Source organism: Haemaphysalis longicornis, unplaced genomic scaffold (assembly GCF_048455015.1).
Source record: "Haemaphysalis longicornis isolate Haplotype H1 unplaced genomic scaffold, Haemaphysalis longicornis Haplotype H1 scaffold_6, whole genome shotgun sequence".
Lineage (NCBI taxonomy): Eukaryota > Metazoa > Arthropoda > Arachnida > Ixodida > Ixodidae > Haemaphysalis > Haemaphysalis longicornis.
Genome location: NW_027526407.1, coordinates 138,861,681 through 138,886,077, shown reverse-complemented (window position 1 = coordinate 138,886,077; position 24,397 = coordinate 138,861,681). Strand labels below are relative to the sequence as shown.

General features: G+C 52.6%; 1 protein-coding gene across 1 annotated transcript in view; it reads left to right on the top strand.

Annotated features, from left to right (window-relative positions):
- The window catches only part of LOC144141957 (uncharacterized), a 123,918-nt gene that overhangs the window by 9,536 nt on the left and 89,985 nt on the right, over nucleotides 1-24,397 (top strand). The window contains exon 2 of the mRNA XM_077673391.1: nucleotides 9,718-9,776. Within this exon, the coding sequence (XP_077529517.1) occupies nucleotides 9,718-9,776 (59 nt within the window). The remainder of the gene's footprint in view (nucleotides 1-9,717; nucleotides 9,777-24,397) is intronic.

Sequence of the window (24,397 nt, the reverse complement as noted above, 5' to 3'; positions counted from 1 at the left end):
TTTATTATCTGTTCTCAGCGCGTTAAACTTCGAAGCAATCCGGTACTCCCAACGCGTATTTTTGCCTTCACGGCAAGCATAACTTTTTCGCATTGAAAAGAGAAGTAAGGCCCATCACCCCAAGAACGCAAAACGAAGTATTTTATGGAAAAGGTTGAAGACAAGGGTTTCTTTGGAATTCTCTGGAAATGTTTGCCAAAAGTCATGTATCTTGAAAGTGTAGAGAGAGATTCATTGTGATCCTGGTCTCCACAGCGTCTACAATTTAAAGGGCCCAAAAAGACCAGCCTCCTCCTGCCATTTCCCCGCCGATAACAAGACATCCTTTTGAAATATTTATTCTGGGTTTCTGAACTGTTTTGAGGCCTAGGAGTGCGTAGCTTTATCGTGGCCTGTATCTTTAGTCTAAATTAGAAACAAAAAAATTACACCATCTTCCCGTAGGGGAACCCTGAGTAGTATGCAAAGCAGCCATGATATCGATTCGAGTGCCCATTAGTTTTCAGTTCGTGGTTTCCGTTAGGTTAAGGTACGTAGCTACCGTTATATTTACAGTTTGGTTTCCATGGTAACTACCACACTTTTCACTTACCGGAACTATAAAATGGTAAATTGCGTTGAGCCCATAGGTGTTTCGCATACTACTCAGGGTTCGCCTACGGGAAAATGGAGTAATTTTATTAGATGCGATGGGGCTATGTCCCTCCCTTGTCGTTGTTGCCCTGTCCACACCCCCACTGCGCATGCTCCGCTTGCTGAACGCCTGGTGGTGTCTTACCGTTTAATGGCTCCTGGAGCGGCAGTGTGACCGATGTCTTCCTGGGCCGGCCGAGATGAGCCGAGCATGCCCAGTGGGGGTGTGGACGGCGCCACAACAACGGAGGGACACAGCCCCGACCATGAGATGCTGGAGCGACAGTGTTGCCTGTGTCTTCCTCGGCCGGCACGAGAAGAGCACGCTTCCCCTTAAAGGGCTCCTGGAGCGACAGTGTTGCCGGTGTCTTCCTGGGCCGGCACGAGACGAGAACGCTTCCCCATAAGGGGCTCCTAGAGCGGCAGTGTTGCCTGTGTCTTCCTGGGCCGGCGGATGGACGGATTATGGATGACAGAGCCGAGAGTAAGAGATGCTTTGCATCTAAAACATCAAAATGTTTGTTTGTTGACTTCAGACCACCTCCCACGTCCCCATTCTAAAATTAGTTGTGGCTACGCCCTGCTATGCAAGAATATACGTAGCGTGAGCTAAGATTCAGCAATCCTGTCCAATCCAGTCCAGTACAGTCTAGTCCAGTCCAATTCAGTCTTATCCAGTCCAGTCCTGTCCAGGCTCTGCTCCTCGCGCATGCTTAGCACGGCTCTTCGTGAGCCACGCAAAACGGCTAACAAGCCGCTCCGGTGCAGCGTCAGACTTGGCTACTGCCCAATTGAGGCGCACACCTGGGCACGCGCCGGCGCCAGTGCGTCTGCCGCGGCTATGACACAACGCAATCCAACACAATCCACTTTAATCCAATCCAAATCTAATCTAATCCAAGCTAAGCCAAACCAAGCCATGTCGTGCCAAGCCAAGCCAACCCAATCCAATCTAATTCAATTTAATGTCCCTCGCACTTGCACAGAACAGCTGTTCATGGTACACGCGAAACTGCTAAAACCTCGGCCAGTGTAGCTTACGCTACAAAACAGATATACGCGTAGGCAACTGCCGAAATGTGACAATAGCTATGGCCTACGAGTGCGTCTCGAAGGCCATCTGACCCAAGTCTATAAAATATTGAGCGTCCATTACACGTAACATTCTGTTTGTTTTTATTTTTCTATCTTTTATGCTGCAACTAAAGACCATCACTCGTGATGTATCTGCATTGGGGAACGGTTGTTGTCGCACAGCTACATGTCAACAGCTCTTGATGTCGGTCATATCCTTTTGGGTTGCCGTATGCGAAACCGAAAGAGGCCATTTCGGGAAGAATTGTGGCGGCCGCTGTCTGTAGCCGATCCTCAATCCACATGTATACTGCGGCAGGTTCATAGGCCAGACGTCGGAAAGAACGCCAAGATTCCTTGCAACCCGTTCCATAGCGCATGCCTCAGAAATAAAAGCACAAAACAAGACGCACACGCATTGGCTGGGAGCCTTCTATGGCAATTGACTCACCTGATCAAACAAATAAAGTCACCACGCCGGTATGCGCACTGTAAACAATCAATGCGGGGAATGGCTCTGGAAAATCTGTCTGATTTAACCACGCCACGCCCAAGTTTTTCCAGGCAAAAGCCGCACTGGGGCTTTCAATTGGACACTAAGTGATGTGCAACTTTCTCTTGGACGCACGAGGAGGTTTAACGTTGGGCACCATCTCTTTTGGCTGCGGCTGAAACAACTTCTCTGGAAATTCTGCCGGCACTAAACTGTTATTGGCTTACAAAACGACGTGGTATTTTCTCTTAAAATAACAGTTTTGGTTTTTCTCACGACACATATCCAGCACGGGAAAAAGTGATGGCCAGATGTAGCCTAACATGGCGTAACACAACGTCAGCTGGGCTAACGAAACCGACCTCACCTAGCCCACCTAACATAAAATAACATACCATATCCTAACGTTGCCGACCCTAACCCAGGAAAACTACACCGCACGTAACCTGTAATAAACAAAGCCAAACACAACCCCCTACAATTGTTGTGCGTCGACCACGTGATAACTGTATGAGTACCCCAACTGCAGGAAAATTCGCTAACAAACGTCATATGAAGTTGTTTATATGGCAATGATAAGAAAATGATTCAGTGTACAGAGGGCAATAAACTGTAATTGTGAGAATATAAAAAAAAAATTAGGTTGCCCAGATCTAGATTCGAACTGCAGTCTCCCCGCTTATAATTCAGTACTCTACCACACCGCCATGGGACTTTTTCTCTCTTGTCGCATGTTTAAACAACAACATACAAGAAATGCAGGATTAACCTGGTGAATTATGTCAGTAAACACCACTGCCCTGCTTTGAGCAAGCAGTTTCAACTCAATCAACTGATCAAGTCAGTATCAAGTCAGCTTCAACGGACTTTCGACTGAATCAGTCGTTATTTTCGAAACCTCGTCATCCTACTATAGTATCGTACTTGGCTGTCGCGGTGAGCAAGCCGATAACGAGCCCCACTGTCACACCCTCTCCTTTCCCTGGGTGCGCATGCGGCTGCAGCAAGCCCATGAAAGCTGCGTGTGGTCTGCTTTGGCTAAGTCACTTCATATGTGGTCTTACTGTCACCCATACATGGTACATGGTGTCAGAAGTGCAACCGCCGGCGCAACAAGCAGCAAGGAATGAACGCCATAAAACAACCGCGACCACTGCAACTGCCTGGAAACGTCAGACGCAACTGGGAGCTCTTCAAGCAAAGACTCGACCTATTCCTGACGGCGACTTCGTCAGAGAAACCCAGGACAGAAGCGGTCAAGGCAGCGATCCTTCTCAACACCGCTGGCGAAGAGGCACTGGAAATCTTCAACAACTTTACCTTCCATGAAGGTGAGCGAAAGGACGACTACCCCATGCTGGTGCGCAAATTCGATGAGTACTGTCTCGAGCAAGGGAACGAGGTTTACGAGCGACATGTGTTCCGCGTGCGGGTCCAAGATGAGGCAGAGCCTTTCCAACGATTTTCAAGAGAGATAAGGGCGCAAGCCAAGCTTTGCAATTTTGGGAACCTTGAAGTGTCTATGATAAGATACCAAATTGTTTTCGAGACCAATGCCAAGAACACCAGAGAAAAAATGTTGCGGGACAAAAACCTGACTCTACAGAAAGCGGAGGATATGTGCAAAGTAGCAGAAGTAGCGCGCAACAAAATACTGCATGGGCCAGTGAGCGCGTACAGGTTGACTTTGCCCGGCGGAATGAACGCGGAAAACACACAAAAGTCGTTGCACGCAATCCAGTAAGAGCCATGCGCCCTGGCAGTGCCCAGCTTACGGGAAAGTATGCTGCGCATGCAAAAGGAAGAATCACTTTGCATCCTGCTCCAAGAACATGAAAGTTAACGATATTCAGAACGACGCGGACGACCATTTCGACGTGCTTGACGTTAGCATCTGCGGCATCAGCAACAACGCAGGAAAAGAATAAACAGTACGCGGTAACGTGTATGGCTTCGAAATTGAACTGAAAGTAGATACGGGTTCTCAGGCGAGCCTTATTCTGCTTAGCGCCTTCAAACGCATATAAAAAAAACCTCTGTCCCATGCCCCCGCGCGAGGGACACGAGTAAATGCAGAGCATTGGGGGTGGTCACGTGGCATAGGTTGTGGTAGTTGGCGGTGGTAGTTGTAGTTGTTGCGCGCCGCTCGCGTTGCGCGGACACGTCTCGTTGCCCGAGCGAAGGGTCCGCGACCCGACGTTGACGTTTGGCCGCGGCTTCTCGTGCACGAAGTTCGGCGTCGGCAGCGCGTTTCAGACGCTTGCGTTCGGCGTCGGCAACGCGCCGTCTCGCCGCCTTGTCTTCTGCCGCCGTCGATGAAGAGGAAGGCACGATGTCTTGAACTGGTACTGCAATGCTGACGTTGGCTCGCGTCGCGATACTGGTTGAAGGTGTTGCTTCCATCGCTTATGAACTTTGACGACGACCAAACTTGAGAGTGAGCAGAACAGAGCGCAGGAGTAGAATAGAGTGAGCCGGTCGCGGGTTCGATTCCCGGCCGCGGCGGCCGCTTTTCTGATGGAGGCGAAAAGCAGAAACGCCCGTGTGTTCGAGATTTCGGCGCACGTTAAAGATCCCCAGGTGGTCAAAATTAATCCGGAGCCCTCCACTACGGCGCGCCTCATCGCCTGCGTTGCGTCGACGCGTTAAACCCTACAATCAATCAATCAAGAATAGAGTGAGCCGCGCCGATACCCGCTTTATATTCGTAGCGCGCGCAGTAGAGGGAGAGGAGGTAGCACCTGCTGCTGCAACGCCTCTTTCAGCGCCGGAGCACGCGCATGCGCGCCCGCACCTGTTGTTGAGAGCGAGGAGGAGCGTGGGAGGGGCGCACGTGCTGGCTGGCTGCGGACGCCGATCGCCAACGGACGGGTGACATTGTGAGTTAAAGAAATGCTCTGCATTTAAAACAGCGGCATTGCCGAAGAGCGCCGCAGTGCTCACCGCCTACAATCGGTCCGTAATCAAACACCTTGGCGTGGCGACCGTAGCACTGGAGATAAACGGCGCAGGGAAAGAAACCAACTTCATCGTCAAGAAAGGGCGCCAAGCAATTGTTGGCCTGCGCACTTGCCGTGAGTTCGGCATTATCCCGGCAACCACTGATGCGATAGGACGAAGCGGTGCAGAGGCGCCCGAGACAGAACTCTCGCACCTTTTTCGATGCACTGGTTGCGTAAAAAGAAAATACAAAATGGTTCTTCGACCAGATGCTGTTCCAGTCGTGCAACCAGCGCTGGCTCTGGAGGAGCCACTACGTGACGAACTCGCCCGCATAGAAAAAGCCCCCATCATCGTGAAAGTGTAAGAACCAACTGAATAGGTGAGTCCACTGGTTGACCCGCCGCGGTGGCTCAGTGGCTAAGGCATTGCACTGCTGAGCACGAGGTCGCGGATTCGATTCCCGGCCGCGCCGGTCGCTTTTCTGATGGAGGCGAAAAGCGAAAATGCACGTGTGTACGAGATTTCGGTGCACGTTAAAGATCTGCAGTTGGTCAAAATTAATCCGGAGCCCTCCACTACGGCACGCCTCATCACCTGCGTCAACCCTACAACCAATCAGTCCACTGGTTGCTGTGCGGAAAAAGAACGGGTCGCTCAGAGTATACATGGACCCACGAGACGTGAACAAAAATATATTGCATGAGCTTGAGTTGTCAGGGGCCCAAGTCTTTTGGCGTTTAGATGCAAACTCCGGATTTCATCAAATACCACTTGATGAAGCTACATCGCGGATCTGCACGTTTGCAACACCGTTCGGGCGTTATCGCTTTTTAAGGTTACCGTTCGGAATTTCATCGGCCAGCGTAGTATTTCAGAAAACGCTGTCCGAAATCTTTGAAGGTGTACCTGGAGTATGCGTGTACGTCGATGACGTCCTGGTGTGGGGGGCTGACAAAGCTCAACACGACTAACGTTTGCGTGCCGCTCTAGAAAGGGCAGAGAAAGCAGGGCTGGCCTTTAACCCAGAAACGTGTGTCTTCGGTGTGAGCGAAATAGCATTTTAGGGTGACGTGATCAACGCAGAAGGTGTGCTCCCCTGCCCCGACTTGATCAAAAGCACCCGAGCTATGCCCACTCCTGAAGACAAAAATCCAGTACGGAGAATGATGGGAGTTGTAACTTACTTCCGCAACATACCCCGACTAAGCGACAACACGGTGTTGTTGCGGAGCCTCGTAGAGGACGAGATCGTTTTCGCGTGGACTGCAGCTCACGCGCGCGAGTGGGACGCCGTATGCGAGGCGTTAACGTCTCCCCCGCTCCTGGCTTTCCTTGACGAGAAAAAAGACACAAAGCTGGCGGTGAACACCTCTGCAGTCGGCATAGGTGCATCTTTATTGCAAAAGCATGGCAGTGACTGGCGCCCACTCGTGTATGCATCGCGGACGCTAACTAATAGCGGAACGCGATATTCCCAAATCGAAAAAGAAATGCTCGGCATCGTGTTCGCGTGCGAAAAATTCCACCAGTTTACATACCGCCGTAAGCTTCTTATCGAGACCGACCACCGGCCATTTCTTGCGATTGCAAAAAAAATATCGGCGAGATGCCACCGAGGCTACAGCTTTTCTTTGTGTGATTGCTCACGTACAACTACGATTTGAAGTTCGTTGCTGGCAAGGAGCTGCTCCTGGCTGACATGCTCTACCGCGTGCCTGCTCACGCGTCGGACCCGGCAACAACCGAAGACGTCTAAGTCCACGCAGTTCAGGTCGTCTCCGGAATAGCAAGCACACCAACGAAGCGACGTCTTCAAGTTGAAACTATGGCCGATCCTTACCTAAGTTTGGTGATACAGCAGCTTGCCGAATGTCGACCTCTTGAAGGGGAATTACGCCCGTTTGCTCCTGAGTTATCCGTCATCGTAGGAATATTACTTAAACGATACAAAGTGTCATACCCCTGTCTATGAGAGCTGAAATGCTAAAGAAAATACACGCCGGGCATCTCGAAATGAACCAGTGCAAAGCAAGAGCACGTGGATTAGTTTTCTGACCTGGCCTTGACCGCAGCATAGAATCGATGGTTCGTTCATGCAGCGCATTCCAGAAATATGCGTACAAGCAGGAGTCCGGGCCACTTGTTCTACGCCCAACACCCAGTATGCCATGGTACAGAATAGGCATCAATATCTTTTTATTTGCTGGTGACGCAAACTTTCCTGAGGTGGAAAAGCTAGCTACCATTACAGCACGTGAGGTAGTGGAGAAAACGTCCGCTATCTTCGCACGCTATGGGATCCCTGGACAAGAATGCACAGACAATGGTCCTCAATTTGTGTCAAAAGAATTTGCCGACTTTGGAAAACGATATGACTTTTGGTACATCACTTCAAGCCCGCGATTCCCTCGGTCCCGTGTATTAGCGAAAAAGGGGGTGCAGGTAGTCAAGCCCATCATAAAAAAGACGACTGAGTCGCGTGATGATTTTTGGCTAGGTCTGTTGTCGTATCGGGCATCTGGATTAGAAGATGGCCGCTCACCCGCACAACTATTACAGGGACTGCAACTGCGCACCAACGTCCCGGAATGCAGAGCTGAGCTCGGAAGCGCATTAGCAAAGCACGAGCAACAGGACAAAAGCAAGCCACTGCCACTACTGCAGCAAGGAGACAGTGCGCATACGGGACCACAATTGGTCCCGCAAGGCGAGAGTACTCCAGGAAGTTGCTCCTACATCCCACATCGTCGAAACTGAGGATGGACGGCTGCTGAGGCGGAACAGACCGCACCTGCTTCGAACCCAGGAAGACTTCCGCGCAATGACTGACGACGGGAAGAGCCACGACGCCGAAGGTGACAACGCAGAAGTCGTGAGCCACGACACTCAAGCACAAGGTCCTAATCAGCACTGTCTCGCCGCTCGGAGCCTGCAAGCCAAGAAGAATGGAGTGCCTGAGTTGCAAATGAAACACAGGAGTCGGCTGGAACACCTGAAACCACAACGGAAGTGCAGCAGTCAAGCGAGCCAAGCAGGTAAACCCGTCACCGCAGTGAACCAAAGAGGTTGCGCTATGACGAAAGTTTCCGTCTGGTCTCTTGACTTGTGATTTTTTTTGTTGTTGTTTACTGCTTTGTTTTGGCAAAGAAAAAGAGATGTATCGTACTTGGCTATCGCGGCGCGCAAGCCGATAACGAGCCCCACTGTAACACCATCTCCTTTCCCTGGCTGCGCATGCGGCTAATTATATAAGCAAGCCCAATAATGCTCCGCGTGGTCTGCTTTGGCTCAGTCACTTCATGTGTCGTCTTACTGCCGCCCCCACATGAGACACTTGTGAGTGTTACATTTCTCTCAGCTTTCACAACTTTTCAGCGACATAATATACTACCCACCTTGCGTTCACATCATTATTTCTTACAGCCATTCTACTTCTCAATATGACGGGGAGATCAAGCAGGTAAAAACCGCCCTACAGAATGTTATGACGGTCCACATAAAGAAAACGCGTGGCGTTTAGTGTCGGTCATATCCTTGAAAAAGTTTTGCCAGAGAGCATCCCAGGAAAAACGGCATCCTAGCAACCAATTAAGAAACTCTCAACATTGCCCGGTTTTTTATAGACCCTAACCTTTCCGTATGGCAACGCAACTGTCCTCTAACCATGTAAGAACCGCCTGTTTTGGATTGTTTAGTTGAAAAATAACGCTTTGTCCCCAGCAGGAACTTCCATTCGCTTTGCACGTTTAGGAAACTTATCATTATGACCATTGAGAAATTATAAACGTTCAACTGGCTCACGATACAAACGTTTCCGCGTTGCGATTGACATGTACCAAGTGAAAATCGCTTGTGCTAATTCCGGAACGAACAGCGCCAGAAAGACGCTCTTTCGGGAAATATTTATTCCAACTAAAGCAACCTTGGGGAGCTCGAGTTGCGCGACCGTTCGTCAACTTGGAATACGAGTGGATGCCGTAAAACCACCTATTGGGCGGGCAGTATTCAGGCCGCCTTGTTTCAGACCACGGCTGAAGCCCGGTCAGCGGGCCATCGGTTCGGCGGGAGACGTGGGTCGCAGAAGTCCCAACGTCGGCGGCAGCGACGCCGCGGAGGCGCGCATTAGAGGATTTTCTGCATATTATGGCATTTCCCACTCCGTCGTCCAGACGGCGTGCGGTAAGGGGTCGCGCCACTCTAACTCCCTAGGCAAGCCATAAAGAGGAATTCTTGTCCAATCCCACTCCCGCGAGAAATTGTCTGCAGAGTTTCTAGAGGCTGCAGGGAGAATGGACACTAAATTCACATTGTTACTTTCGCGTGCCCACCTCGTAAGTGGGTCTTAGGTGTCTTCATAGTTTATGTTAATTCTAATTATTGTATCATTTCTGTGTGCCAAATCATATATTCTACCCAACCGGAAATATATCCGCGCACCTTTACGCCAGCTGAAAAAAATTTCCAATTTATTTATTACACAATCATTTTCATATTTTGCACAGTAGCACAACTCGTGTTTCTAAAATACTGGTCCCTGTTCGCCTTTTGTTCATGACGCCCGTTCTTTTTTTCAGCTCTAAGCCCCGAGAACCAAACTGATATACTGAAGTGCCTTGAAACCAACTTTACGGAGGTGAGTTTTCCAGATGGAGTTTTCCAGATTGGTACAACACTCACATATGGCGAGAAAATATTTACAGTCATAATGTAGTGACACAGAACACTAACATTTTCTCCAGTAGTATTTTGTTCTTTCCACATTAAAAATATGCATGTATCTGCTTTGGGCCACCGAAACCTTGACCTTGTGGAACAATGTACGTACGGATTTCACCCTACTACTAAGAGCAGTTGGATTTGGAAAAGGTACTACTAAGAGCAGTTGGATTTGGAAAGGAACACGATAACGCATTTCCAAGAATGATACATACACAGAGAATATATTAGAATAAGCGCAAGTAGAAATATTTTTGTGTATGGCACACACGTGGTAGCATTTATCAGCCCCGTGCACATTTGAAATTTGCGTTTCCTGTTATCTGGAGTGCACTTTTACTTAAAGGTAATTTTCACTAACTGATGTCGTTCTCTCCGTCCCATGCACTACACTGGCCAAACAGTTTTATAGCTAATCCCCTGAGAAAGCCTTCTTTCTGTTTCTACAATAAAGAGTTTAAGCCGTATATTTCTGCGCTAGTTTCAGCCCCATTTCTGTGGTTAAACTGAACCAACTACAACTAACATTTCACACCCCAAAGAAAATAAAATAATGCACTAGCAATGACGATAGTGAAACGCGAAGCTTTCTCGTGCTGGATTCCTTCGTTGGCCAATCGCACAATGCGAGTAAGTGTCACTCTGGAGGTATACATCAATTATCCAGAATAACCGCAACAACTCTCGCCTGTGTGTTCCATAGTCATCACGTTTGGTATTAAGCTCTACGCCGTGAATCACTACCATACTTCTTGGCGTACACTGGGTATGTGTTTGTCTTGGCGGTGTTTCAAAGTACTAATCCTGAAACTGCTACGTTAGGCCTGACGTCCTTAACATCAAAATGTGATGTTAGGCCCGCCATCCTATGTCCGACAACGTTAAGGCACGCGGAGCAACGTCATTCTCATCTCACGCCGGGCTGTGGGTAAAGCTGTCACGTTCACGTCACAAATTGACGTTAGGCACATATACGTCACTCTGTCGCACGCATCTGTCCCCTCTTTTCTCTGCTTCACACCATCCTCTAGCGGAAGGCGCATACCCGAGCTGTTCCCGAGCTTCGCAGAGAGAGAGGGAAGAATACGGGCTGTATTTGAGACCTAAACGTAAGCAATCTAGCTGTCTGAAAGCAATCTAGCTGTCTGGGTTGTAGGGTCATCAAGGAGGGCGATTGGGATAGTGGCAGTGTCTCCGGTAGCTACGCAATACTCCCTTCGGACCCTCGTCGGCATCGCCAAACTCTGCAAGAGATGTCCATAACAAAGTGAGGGTGGTGATGTCCCGCATGAAAAATAGCACCCAGTCGAAGCACGCCATCGGACGAATGTGTTCGGGGAGCGTATGGAGCGTGCGATCCCAGAAGAGAGCGTAACACTGACAGTCCCAGACCGAACGTGCGGCAGTTGCATGTACATGACACTGCAGACAGATTCCTTGGGCGGGCCCATCCCTGTAGAACATGTGGCGAAGCACGGGGGAGAAGGCGGTGTTGGTGGCAATGCGGCGAACCAATGTTCGCCGCATTGCTCGCCGCGGGAACCCCCCGGGCATGAGAGGAACAGGGCGCTCATGGTGTTGGGTACGGTCTTCCTTCTCCACATGAAGGTGCCGGAGTATCTTTCGCCTTCTCTGTTGTGCGAGTGCTTTCCTGGCAGGGATATCGGGCGATCTCGCATTACTGATGAGCAATGCTATCAGCCCGGTCGGTTGTCTAGCTACACCTTGGGCCTTGCTGTGAGCACACTCATTGCCAATAATACCCGAATGTGGGGGGACGCGTTTATGTTAAGAGCAGAATGTAAATCCTGGAAAAGTGCTACCAAGTTGATACGTATTGTCGAATATGTGGACGAATCTCCGTTCACTCGCGTGAGATGCATGCGCGAGCCGAATCAGTGAAGATCAAAAGCTTGTGTGGTAGGTCCCATGGTGGGAAAGTTTTTCACCCACAGTGCGGCATTGATGATGGCAAGTAGTTGAAGGGGCGTTGTGTCGACGCCAGCGGTACCGGAAATGAGATCCACATTAGCGACGCAATGAGTGGTGTCGACCCCGACCGGCGCACAAAACGGCCACTTCCGTCTTCCTCACCAGTATCATTTTGTGGAGGCACCGACTTCTCCGCCATGCCGGTGTATACAATGGTTTGAGTAACGGGCGATTTGTTTATGATGCTACTATTGTGCGCATTGGCAAAGCGGCTTCGTCTGATTTAACTGAGGAATCGGTTCCTGTCTGTCAAGGGAATCCTAACAGGCCATAAAGGGGGGGGGGGGTGGCAGGCTAGACAACAGCTGTATTTGGTAACATTCCAAGCTCATCTAAGATGTAAATTCACGAGTTAATGCTTCTAAGACTGTCCTTTTGGGCTGAGAGAGCTTGCTCGGCTAATTCCGACCATAAATTCATCCCAATGTACTCGTAAAGATCACTTTGCGGGGTGTATTTTGGTAACCCGGTAACAATTCGTATGGCATCACGATTAATATTCTCGAGTTTCCCTTGCTTAATGCAGGACAGGACGGGGTAGTAGTAGTTGTAGAGAGTGTGGGAATTTCTTATAACTCGTACGACCGGCCATTGCTTCCTATCTTTTGTACCCAATTTACACTTGTAACTCGGCGAATGGGATGCAGAAAGGACTTGCAGAGCGTGGTGATCTTTACCTATGTTGACTTTTTATTGTCTTCGTCAATGTATGCTCCCAGAACCAGGACAAAATATTTTCTGACTGTCTGTTGGCCTGTCACAGAGAGAGAAAAAAGGGGCGGATTGCCTCGGTCTCCATGAATGGGTCATTAGGAACTACCACGTGGTCAGATTTTTTTCAGCAGACGCAGTCATTCCCATTGTCTGAAGGTAACTTTTAATGACATGTAGGCCAACCTGTAATCTGTGTGCCTGTTCGCCCGTTGCTTTAATCGTAGCCAGAATGGTGATATCGTTAGAGTAGATGGCGAAATTTATTACGGAATTTCCTCCAGCAAGGGCCGGAAGCGTGCCATTGCGAGATTGAAGAAAGTGGCCGAGAGGACAGCCCGCTGGGGTACTACAATCCTGTCTGGTCATGATGGTCTGACGTATTTTCTTACTTGCCCTCTCTAGGTTTGATTCTATAGAAACTTTTTAATGAGTGTAGGAATATGACCCCGTACTATAGCAAGATCTGCGCTTTCTAGTACAACTCTGAGTGGGACTGAGTCTTACGACATCCAGCACCACCACACCCCATGTCTACTGCTGAGTGAGCACTGAAGGCCTGGTGATGCAGCCTTATGATAATATCCTGCGTACGTAGCAGCCCTTCACCGAAGCCGATTTGATGCGAGTGGACTGTAGCATTTTTCGCAAGCTCCCAATTGAGGCGCTTAAGAACCACGCGTTCAACCACTTTGCAGAGGTTGCTCGTGAGGGATATGGATCTTAAATTGACAAGGTCATTCGGTAGTTTTCTCGGCTTTGGAATACGTTTAACAAGTTAGTCTCGCCAGGCATTGTTCCCGTATAGGATGAGGTGTAAGGAAGATTCTGCGAGGTTGCGGAGTTCTGGGATGGTGACGCTGTCCATGCCTTGGGAGAAACGAGGATGCGCCCTTGCCAAAGCTGCGTGAAGCTTGCTCAAAGAGAATTGCTGATCTATGTATGCCAGACTTCTAGAAAGGTTATCGTCGGATCCTTCGGGTACTGAGCCCCAAGAATACATTGTAGGATTAGGCAAGGTCGCTAGTTGGGAAAGAAATACATCGCCTGCCTGGAGGACCAACTGAGCTTCCAATATTTGCTGTTGAAGGGCGACTGCTTGCGCAGCGTGCGTTCCTTTGTTTTTCCTTTACAGCTGCAAAAAAGGTGCCATAGTTAGGGTTCCCTCATATTAACATTTAAACGCGAACAGCAATCACACGACCTGTCCGACGCAAGTCTAGCCGCATAATCGCGTGCCTCACCTGTTATACTGTTGAGGCGACGGTGCATTCTAGGTGGTTTTCCTTTCTTTCTGCATTCGCGCAATCCATCGAGGCGTTGGCGCCATGTGTTGGCGAGGTGCACATCTGGCGCCAGGGTGCCCTCCATAACATCAAACTGCCCGGTTGCCAACCGTTTGGCTTTGCCAATTTTTGTACCAGTTTACCCAGGCGAGTTCCCTCTGACTCGGGTTGCCTCTGAACGAGTGTTGCCTCTATCGTCTCGCGAATACTGTCCCAATAAAGGACGCTTGTAGCGTGTTTAGCATTTTCTCTGGCATGACCACAGAGCCAAAGAAAAAATGGGAAAATGGTCACTCTCCCACGCATCCGTACCTAATTCCCAAGCGATGGATCTGGGCTTATTTTTCCAAGTAAGGCCTGTTGTTTTATGGCCTTGGCGGACACGTTGACTAATACGTGTGGCACAGTCGGGGTCACTGATAAGCGTGAGGTTATCGTCCTCCATCGCACAAACGAGGTTTGTGCCGTTAAATGTGTCAACCCTGGCTCCTCAATATGTGTGGTACAACTTAAAATCGCCGCCAGTGACAAACAATGCGCCAAGACGCGTCTTTGGGGTGCTGTCCAGTCAAGATTTGTCATTGTAAGTACGTTTACGTAGCGAAGAGCCGCTGTAGATGGACCGAACCACAACCCCGCACTGTTTCTTGATAAGATGTACACCAGCGCCGGGGATCAAGCTAAACACGTGAAAAAGATCACTGCGTTGCCGTCGTAGGGACACGCTGCATCGACGCGATTCCTTCCGGCTTGCATGGCATTCGGGGCCATCGTGGTATTGCGGCCCAGAAGCGAGCTCTCATTGGTATTGCGGTTTGCAGGTATGTGGTGTAGCCGGGTACGGCAAAGTTGGAATCCCGTGTATCTTGTAGGAGAACGGTAGGTCTTGTCCGTATTGGATACCAAATGAGGAGTTCCGCTTTCCCGCGAACGAATGTTACGCAATTATATTGAAGTATCCGTGGTTCTTCTCCTTGATGTGGTCTAAGTTTTGTTGCAAACGACTCGCTATTGTCTCCGGTCGTAGCGGTGAAGAAGTTTTTACGTCAACTGAAGCCGCTGACTCTGTTGTTCAATAATGACGTTGAGACTAGCCGTCAATTGCTTGTCTTTTCTCAATGCGGTCCAAGCGGTGGATGAGAATTTCTACCATATTAGGGTATGGAAGGTTTGAAGTAGGATGTAGTGGCGGCAACACGATCTGCATGTAGCGCCAATATCATCATCATCCGCATCCTCCCACAATCATCATCAGCGGTGCCTGGCCAGGTCAGCAGTGCCACGCGCCACAAAGTTGGAACCCGGCTGCGCTCCAGGGGCGGTCGTATGCCATCGCCGCTCTCGAGTTCCGGCCGGGGCTTGCACACCAACAATAAATGTAGGAGAGCCACAGCGCACCCAACTGAGTCTGCTCCCTACATGTGGTGACCCGGGAGTTCCATGCCATATACGAGGCCAGCGGCACACCAACATGGCGACGTTGGGGGACCCGCCGATACTGGTGTTCGAAGGACGCCACGTCCGAGGATGGTTATTCAAGTTCGAGGCTACCCTCTGGCTAAACCACGTCAGTGTACAGCCTCTCAAACACTGCATCCTCTGGGAGCTGCCATGCTCGCGCACTACGGCTTCAGCGACCACCACTTTGGGACCGCAGCAGAACCGCTACATGCATGCTCTTCGCACGCTCCGCAGCCGCACATTGTACCTTCTGCGCCATCGCCATCATCCTCAGCCACTAGTGTCGGCGCCCTAGGCGCCACCTGCAGCGCGACAGCCACACCGTCATTGACAAGTCTTGCAGCCGACGACATCGCGAACGCCTACCAGCCACACCCCGCCCCGGCCGCTTCTACCGCCCCATGCGAGGGCTCTGGTGAGCGAGTTTGCGGTGTTACTACCAAATCATTTCCAACCACATCGCCCGCTACACCACCATCGCTCGTCATATACCCTGCAAAGTTGACAGACTGCCCTGCGCCACTGCAGTCGCAGCATGACTTAGGCGAGACGCACGTCATTGCACCCCGAATCAACCCCGATGAGCTCACGTCCCCTGTCCTGCTGCAGTCAATAGTGCACCTGGATACTCAAGGACGTGAAAATGCCACCATTGACGACTACATCCAGTCTCTCCTGTTACCAGTGCATCGCCCAGAAATCTATGCACAAAAGCACGTTGACAGCACACCCAAGGGCCCAACATCGCGAAACCGGGCTATCGCTCATGACTTGGATGACCCTACCGTGGCCGCACAATCTCCCGACCAGACAAACTCTGTTATTCGGCGCCGCCGACGCCGCAACCGACGTCCTAAGCAGCAGTCCCTAAAGCGTGTCTCGTCGCAGGGGCTCCATCAGTGCACGCCCCCAAGCCGTCAATGGCGTCTTGCCCAACGCCCTTGGCACGGGCCTGGTTGACCGCGACTCCTAATTCGAGCAAGTACTCGTCGGCACTCCGGCACCTGGTTGTATAGCTGTAGTCGCTCTCAGCACAGGCGTGATACCCCGGACACACTACGAAACTACGGAGTGATAGCACCCAAAACTTCGGTCGAAAATTCTACGTCAAGGACATCAGCCTCCTCAAACCGGCTGCCGAACGCCGGTGTGGATGCATTCCAAGAGGCTGTTCGCAGAGCGCCCGTTCTACCGGCCCCGCCATGTCTGCACTGTGGCCGCGGTTCGTGCCTGTCTTACTTCGGGACTGTTTCACCCTCCGCCAACTCGTCCTGTCCTCCACTCTCAGCCAAGACCACCGGACATCCACCCAATCACCGGACGCTCCTTCGGGACTGACCACCACAGCCTAAGGACCTGGAACGCTGACAAACCTACATAACTGCTTGTGTTCTGTGTCCATGTACATAGTCTTTCGTGCGTACCTGTACACATGCAATTATCATAACGAGCTTCGCGCTAGGGGGAGCGCTGTGGTGGCGGCTACACCATCTGCATTTAGCTCCAATATCATCATCATCCGCATCCGCCCACAATCATCAGCGGTGCCTGTTCACGTCGGCAGTGCCACGCGTCACAGATTTGGATCCCGACTGCGCTCCAGTGGCGGTGGGGGGTGCCACCGGCTGCCGAGTTGTACGGGCGTGCTTCGCATCGGCTCGTCTTTTTGTGCTAATTGCGTCGGCTTATCAACTCGCACCCCAACGAAAATGTATCGTACGACTTTCTGAAGTCTCAAGGACCATCGGAACACCGGAATCCGAGGTAGGGGACCATTTCTCCAACAATTTGAGCCCCTTTGTGGATCCTTCATAGGCACCCGTCGTTAAGCCTAATGAAGACCCGACCTCGGCCGCGGTAGTTGCTAGGCCTGGGACCGTGCCGCGACGTCTCGCCGCTAATTTCTTGTGTTAAACGACGCCGTCGCTCATCAGCTAAGCCACCGTTGACCTAAAATGGCCGCTAATTTCTTGTGTTAAACGACGCCGTCGCTCATCAGCTAAGCCACCGTTGACCTAAAATGGCGACCGCCATGAGAGTCGAAGTTGAAGGTGAAGAGATTTTACCAGAACAAGTCTGGAAAGCGCTGGGGTGGAAAACCGCCGGTGGAAAACCGCTCAAGCAGAAAAAGAACGACAGGCTAAGCCTAACGCTATTTCACCAAGAATGCCAAGATGGCGGCGGACCCACCAATGGCGACGTGGAACCCAAGATAGCGCGCTCCAGGAGGCGCTAGCAGCGAAGACCCACGTCACCACAAGGCGGGAAGTTTGAACAAGGGGAGGCTGCTGCGGGCCGCCCGCATGCCGGAGCTCCCTCGCGATGACATAAAGATCGTCATAAGACCCCGGGGTGTCCTCCAAGTCTTCCAGGTGTCCCCGTGGAGATCAGTCGAGCCATCATCGCTGCGGCCCAAGTCGGCGGGGTCGTGGCCAAGGATGACGTAGTATGTCCGAATCGCCAACAGAACATCGTCATCGTAAGCACGCCAAAGAAAGAGAACGCCGACAAGTACGCTCTGGTGGAACTCATCGTCATGGACGGGACGTCCCAAGAGGAGAGCGCTTACGAGTCGGCACCTCACGGTACGGTCAAGGGAGTTATACGGGGCGCTCTGCTGACGGACACCACCCGAGAAATCCAAGAACTGGTGGTCCACGAGCAAAACCCGTCGGCCCTCATGGCGAGCCGGATAGGCAAGACCACGTCCGTCGTCATCGCCTTCGCGGGGCCACGAGGTCCCCAACTACGTCCGGTATGGGAACCTCCTGGTCGAGTGCTCGCTGTACCGCAAGCAGATTGACATCTGTTACCAGTGCGGCCGCGTCGGTCATCGGATGGATGTGTGCCCCAATCCCCAAAACAGAATCTGCCGGGGGTGCGGCGTCGCCAACCCGGTCTCTAAGCACACCTGTAACCCAAAGTGCAGGCTCTGCGGGGGCAACCACCTCACCGCAGATCGGGCCTGCAAAGCCTGTTTCAAGAAAACCTACGTGGTGCGGCGCCGGCGCTGGGAATGCCGACGGGCCGAAGCCGAAAAAAGTCAAGAACGCAGTGGTCCTACAGGGCGACCCCAACGCAGCAACAGCCCTCGCCGCCGATCGGCAACACCGGCCCGCAAGGGGGGCCACCAGAGCCGACGATGCTCCACGTCCCGCGGCCCAAGGGGTGCGGGCCGGACTCCATCGGTAGGCCCCTCGGGTCACCGCCGAGCACCGACGTCGGGCGGTGCCAAGGGTGGCCGGAGCAGCAGCCACAGACGCGGGTCCCGTTCGAGATCGAGGTCCAAGTCCCGGGCCGGGTCCCTTCGACGGAAGAACGCCGAGAAACAGCTCAGCTGGACCGATAGGTCTTCCGTCGCTCTCGCTTTCGAGAAGGAGTTCCCTCCTCTCAGTCCCTCTACCTCCCCTCTTCCTGCCTCTAACCAAAGCGCTCCAACCACTGAATGTATCGAATGCGTGGATCTGAAAAAGCTAATCGAAAAGCAGAACGCTCAAATCCACCAACAGCACCTGCAGATCAGGGCGTAATGAGAAAATGGATGCGCTAGGTAGCGGAAGGCTCGCTGGGGCAGTTATATCAAACGAAGCGTCTGGGGACGCCAACACGAAACGCAAGGCACCACGGCGGGACCCCGCACCTCTACCCGATCGGGAGGTGGAACCTTCAACGTCGTCGTCGCCCCGTCACGAGAAAATGGACGCCGAGACCTCGAAGCCGGAGGGGGCGTCGCTAGAGCCAAGTCAGATGCAACAGCTACAGGACGGCCTGGCGGCGGTCTTCGCGGCCGTTAACCAACTAACCCAACAGCAGAACGACATGTAAAGGAAGCTGGAGCTCCTAGGATCCAAAGTGGGAAGCCTGAAGCACGAAATGGTAGAGACTGAGAGCAGGATGGAGGACTTATCCACCAAGCTGGACCAACAAGTCGCCAAGACCTCGTCCTTGGAAGCAAAAATGCGGTACACGGACCTCTCCGGGAAGAGAAGGGAGCGCGCGTGTACCAGTAAAATCAAGGGGGCGGTCGCAAATAGGCGCGACCAGGTGACCTCGGACGACGATGAAGAGAAACAACCATAATAGACGCAACCGTGGGGGGCAGACCACGATCTTTTACCAATGGAACTGCAGGGGAATCAAGAACAAATCAGCAGTACTTCAATTACACATCGAGAACCCCGACCAGAAGCCGGATGTGATCGCGCTCCAGGAGACCCGCGGCAGACACAGAATCCCGGGATACGTGACTTACGCGGACCCGACGGAAGAAGGGACGGCGGTTCTGGTACGCAGCAACGTGGCGGCCACCCAGCACCTCACGGCCCAGAAGGGCTGCGAACACACCTTGGTCGAGATACACACGAGAACCATAGGCAGCGGAGGGAACCTGTTCGTGATGAGCGCCTATTGCAGGCCGTCACGCAGGGACCTCGATTTCGACGAGACTGTCAGGCAGGCGAAGCAGCAGGCGGGGAACAGGCCGCTCCTGGTCTTCGGAGACTTCAACACCCCGCACACCACACGGGGTTACAACTTTCAATCCAAGCGTGGCAAGGACCTCGCGAAAACGATGGAAGACCTGTAACTGGCGCTCCTCAACGAGCCTGGGGTAGCGACCCGAAGGGGAACCCGCACGAACCGGGACACCGTCCCGGACCTCTCGTGGCTCGCGGGGACACTCGACGCGACCTGGCGCAACGAGGACGTCAGCTTGGGATCCGACCACGACATCCTGAGCGTGACGATCAGAGGACCCAAGTTCAGAGCGGAAATTGGCACTGCGAGGATCACCGACTGGGACGGCATGCGCAAGTGCGGGGCAGAAGCGGCCGAATCTTCCGCCAAAGCAGTGGAGAGTAGTGGAAGACCGTACACGGAATGGGCAAGAGAAGAGAAGGCCGCGCTCGATAAGTTCACGGAGACCGTCGCCACGACAGAAAAGACACCGTTCGTCGACGCCAAGCTCGCGCACATGTGCGCGGCTCGACACTCGTTGACTCGGAGGTGGAAACGGCAGAGAAGGAACACAAAGCTGCCCAAGCGCATAGCCTCGCTGAACAAGCAAATCTCCGAGTACGCCACCAAGCTCTCCCGGGAGAACTGGATGAGCACGTGCTACGGCCTGCAGGGCATGCTGTCCGCGCGTAAGACCTGGTGCCTCCTGCGTCACTTAGTCGACCCGCTAAATGGTAGGGCGGCCACGAACCGAAACCTCGCCAATGTCCTCAACGCCTACGGCGGGGACGGCAGGAGGCTCATCGAAGACCTGAAGGCGAAGTATCTAAAGACGGAGCGCGGGCAGTTACCCCTGCCGGAGGAATACGGGGGACCCGTAAAATCCGGAGCTGGACGAGCCCTTTACCACCACAGAACTACTGACGGCCATCGACGAAAGTAACAAAAAGTGCGCACCCGGCACGGACGCCCTTACCTACCGACTCCTGAGCAACATGAGCGACGCGGCGACGGCCGAGCTCCTGGACCACATCAAACTGGCCTGGGAACGCTCGGAACTACCCGCGGAATGCAAGGAAGCAGAAGTGAGATTCATTCCCATGCCGGGCAAACCGCTGACAATCGAGAACATGCGCCCGATCTCGCTCACGTCTTGCGTGGGCAAGGTCATGGAACGAACGCATGGTTCTTGGAAGACTCCAAGGGTTCCTGGACGAGACGAACCAGATGCCGGCTACTATGTACAGGTTCCGCCAGCACCTGTGCACCCAAGACGTCCTCTTCCAGCTAAACGAACTGGTGTTCAAGAAGGCCACGAGACACTCGCCCCGCGGGATACTTGCGTTGGACCTCAAGGGAGCCTTCGACAACGTGTCCTACGAAAGCGTGCTCGAGAACCTCCGCAAGACGAGCTGCGGCCGTAGGACGTACGGCTACGTCGAGAACTTTCTGACCAAGCCTACGGTGACCATAAGGATAGGAGAGGAACGATATGACCCGATCGAGCTCGGAGACAAGGGCACTCCGCAAGGGTCGGTATTGTCGCCGATGCTCTTCAACCTGGCCCTCCTGCCCCTTCCTAGCTTACTCCAAGAGATCGAAGGCATGGACCACGCGTTCTATGCCGATCACATTACGGTGTGGACGTCCCGAGCCGGTTCCGAAGCCTGGGTGGAAAAAACCTTGCAGAGGGCGGCGACCACCGTCCATGAGTACGCCACGACCTGCGGGCTGAGCTGTGCCCCGCAGAAGTCGGAGCTGTTGATGGTGCAGCCAGGTAGACCCAAGAAGGAAGCACCACCGAACGTGATCGCCACGATCGACGGCACGAAGATCGAGCCCACACAGCAGGTCCGCATCCTGGGCCTGTTGCTGCGTGACGACGGCAAGGCCACCGCGGCAACACGCAAGATCAAGACCGTCTCCGAGCAGATCTCGAGCATGATCAGAAGAGTCACCAACAGGAATCGAGGAATCAAGTAAGAAGACGCCATAACATTGCTGCAGGCGTTCATCATGTCCCGCATCACTTACTCTGCCCCGTACCTCCAGCTGACGAGGGCGGACCGTGATGCCCTGGACACGGTGGTCAGAAAGGTTACCAAGCTCGCCCTGGGAGTGCCCGTCCATTCGCCCACGCAGAAACTTCTGGGCATGGGTAGGCACAACACTGTTGACGAAATGGTGGAGGCCCACCTCTCTAACCAAAGGATCAGACTAAGTCAGACCGAACACGGATCGGCCGTCCTGCGCAAGGTTGGGTGGAGCATCGAACCACAACTAGACACCGAGACATTACCTGCCGAGTGGAGGAACGTCGTAAACACCAAGCCCGTTCCCAGGAACATGCAGCCCGGGAAAAATGAAGGGAGGCGATCCGCAAGGGCCAGGGCGCTGTCCCGCCAGCTCGAAGAGGACCCCGACGTCCTCTACGCGGACGCGGCGCTTCCCAAGTACGGAACCAAGGCTACGGCGGCGGTCACCACCATAGACACCCTGGTGACCTGCGCATCGGTCCGCACGACCCAATTGATCGAAGCAGAGGAAGTTGCCGTGGCCCTCGCGCTAACACATCCGATGGCCGGCACTATAGTAACGGACTCTAAGAAGGCGTACGCCAGCTTCCGAAAGGGAGGGTGCCCCCCGCGGCACATCTGATATTGTCCAAGCGAAGGCCCCAGAGGCGAGCCTTAGAGCTCGTGTGGGTGCCGGCTCACTCGAAGGTGGAAGGAAACGAACTCGCCACCACCACGCCCGAGAGTTATCCGTCCGGGCCGAGGACGAGCCGGCGCAGCTGCGCCCCGGCACGAGTTATAGATAAATCACTGAAATGTACAAACAGCGTAGATGCAGATTTCCCAGGCCTCATTCGCGATTGAGCCCAGAACAGCAGACCGTAATCCGAAGAATACAGGAGGGGTCGCTATCGCATCCCACACTTCTAAACAAGATGTACCTGGACAGGTACAAGAGCACTTGCCCGTTCTGCAAGGAGAGACAGGGCACTCTGGCACACGTCTTAGCCGAGTGCGAGTCTCTTGAGATCCGCCAGCCCCCCGTCCCTATCCCCACACCTGATCCCCGAGAGCGATGGGAGACCTTGTTGTCTAGCCCCGACCTGACGATCCAGCTCACGCTGGCAGCCAGGGGCCAGGATCTGCTAGACGCATATGGGACCCGAGAAGAGGGTTCCACTCCATCCGGTGCCTGCGTGCACTCTCCAATACCTCATTGGGCTCAATAAAAGTTGATTCTCTCTCCCCCCAGTGGCGGTCGCATGCCATCGCCGCTCTCGAGTTCCGGCCGGGGCTTGCACACCAACAATAAATGTAGGAGAGCCACATCGCACTCAACCTAGTCTGCTCCTTACAAGGACTTGCAGACCTACTGGTGTCCCCAGAAGGCTTGGAAGCGTTTTCAGCTACCCAAGGAGAGTTTGCTGTGTTTACTTTCTTCCCAAAGATATGCGCAGCACAAAGAGGGTCTAAACCTTAAAAAAAGTAAGATGGAAAATATGGTCATTCCTGTTAAATGGTAGTGATGGAGGTAACGATGATTCAGTCACCAAAGGGTCCTCGCGAAGGCTAGTCACGCATAAAGCCATGTGATCAGACGTTGCTGACTCGGTGATGTTGCGGGTATTATTGGGACTGCGGCGTCGAGAACATGTGAACATCTTTTTAAAGTTGAGTTCAATCTGTGCCCCCGACATTCCTGTTGTGAACGAAGCTGGTGTCGTCCCTTGGAGGAGTTTGGCTCGAAGGCTTTGCATCGCCTCTTGGCTGGCCGGGCACCTCGATTCAGTAAGGTCGGACATAAGTATGGCCGGACACCCCGGACGAAAGACAAGTCGAAGGATGCCTGACCCGGCAATTCTTGCAAACTGGTGTTCCTGTGATCACGCATGTAACCAAATCATTACTAGAGTCATGCTGTGGGCCCTTCGCACAACAATTGTGCTTCGTGTTTAAACACACATCTGTGCGGTGGCCTATGTCATGACACACGGTACAAAAAGGAACGCGTGGTTCGTATGGGTGATTTTGACTTGGCCTAGGCAGAAAGTCATTGGGGTTGTTAATGTGGGTCCTTCAAATGAGACCAGTATTGTGTCTTTCTTGCCCATCGGTCTGTCGGCAAGAATTCGATGAATGTCACACTGGAAACGTTTGAGCAGTTCAAACGATTCGCCGCCTGTTAGCCCGTGCAAAACCCCACGGGAGGCGTTATCAGGTGCCGGTTGATACGTTTGCACCAAAATATTTTTGTCCGCTTGCACACAGACGTCACGCATCTGTAGTAGATCATGCCTAGCATGGGCACTGGTAGTGGTAAAGAAAATGTTGTTAGAACGAAGTTGGAGTTTGTACTGGAAATATCCCGTGAAAGAAAACTTGCTGTCCATCTCCCCAATAATGTTATCCAGGCGTATTCTTGAGACGTTGGCAAGCGGTTATTGTTGCCTGCGAAGAAAAGCAACCTTGTAACAGTTCGGTGATGGAGTCGAAAAAGCTGAAGTGAAGCCGCTCTTACTATGCTTCGCCACCATTTTCCAATTCCAATCAAGACGCTTTACATTATACCCGATTACCTTCGCAGTGCCTGCTTTGTCAGTCAGCGGTTGTATCATGAA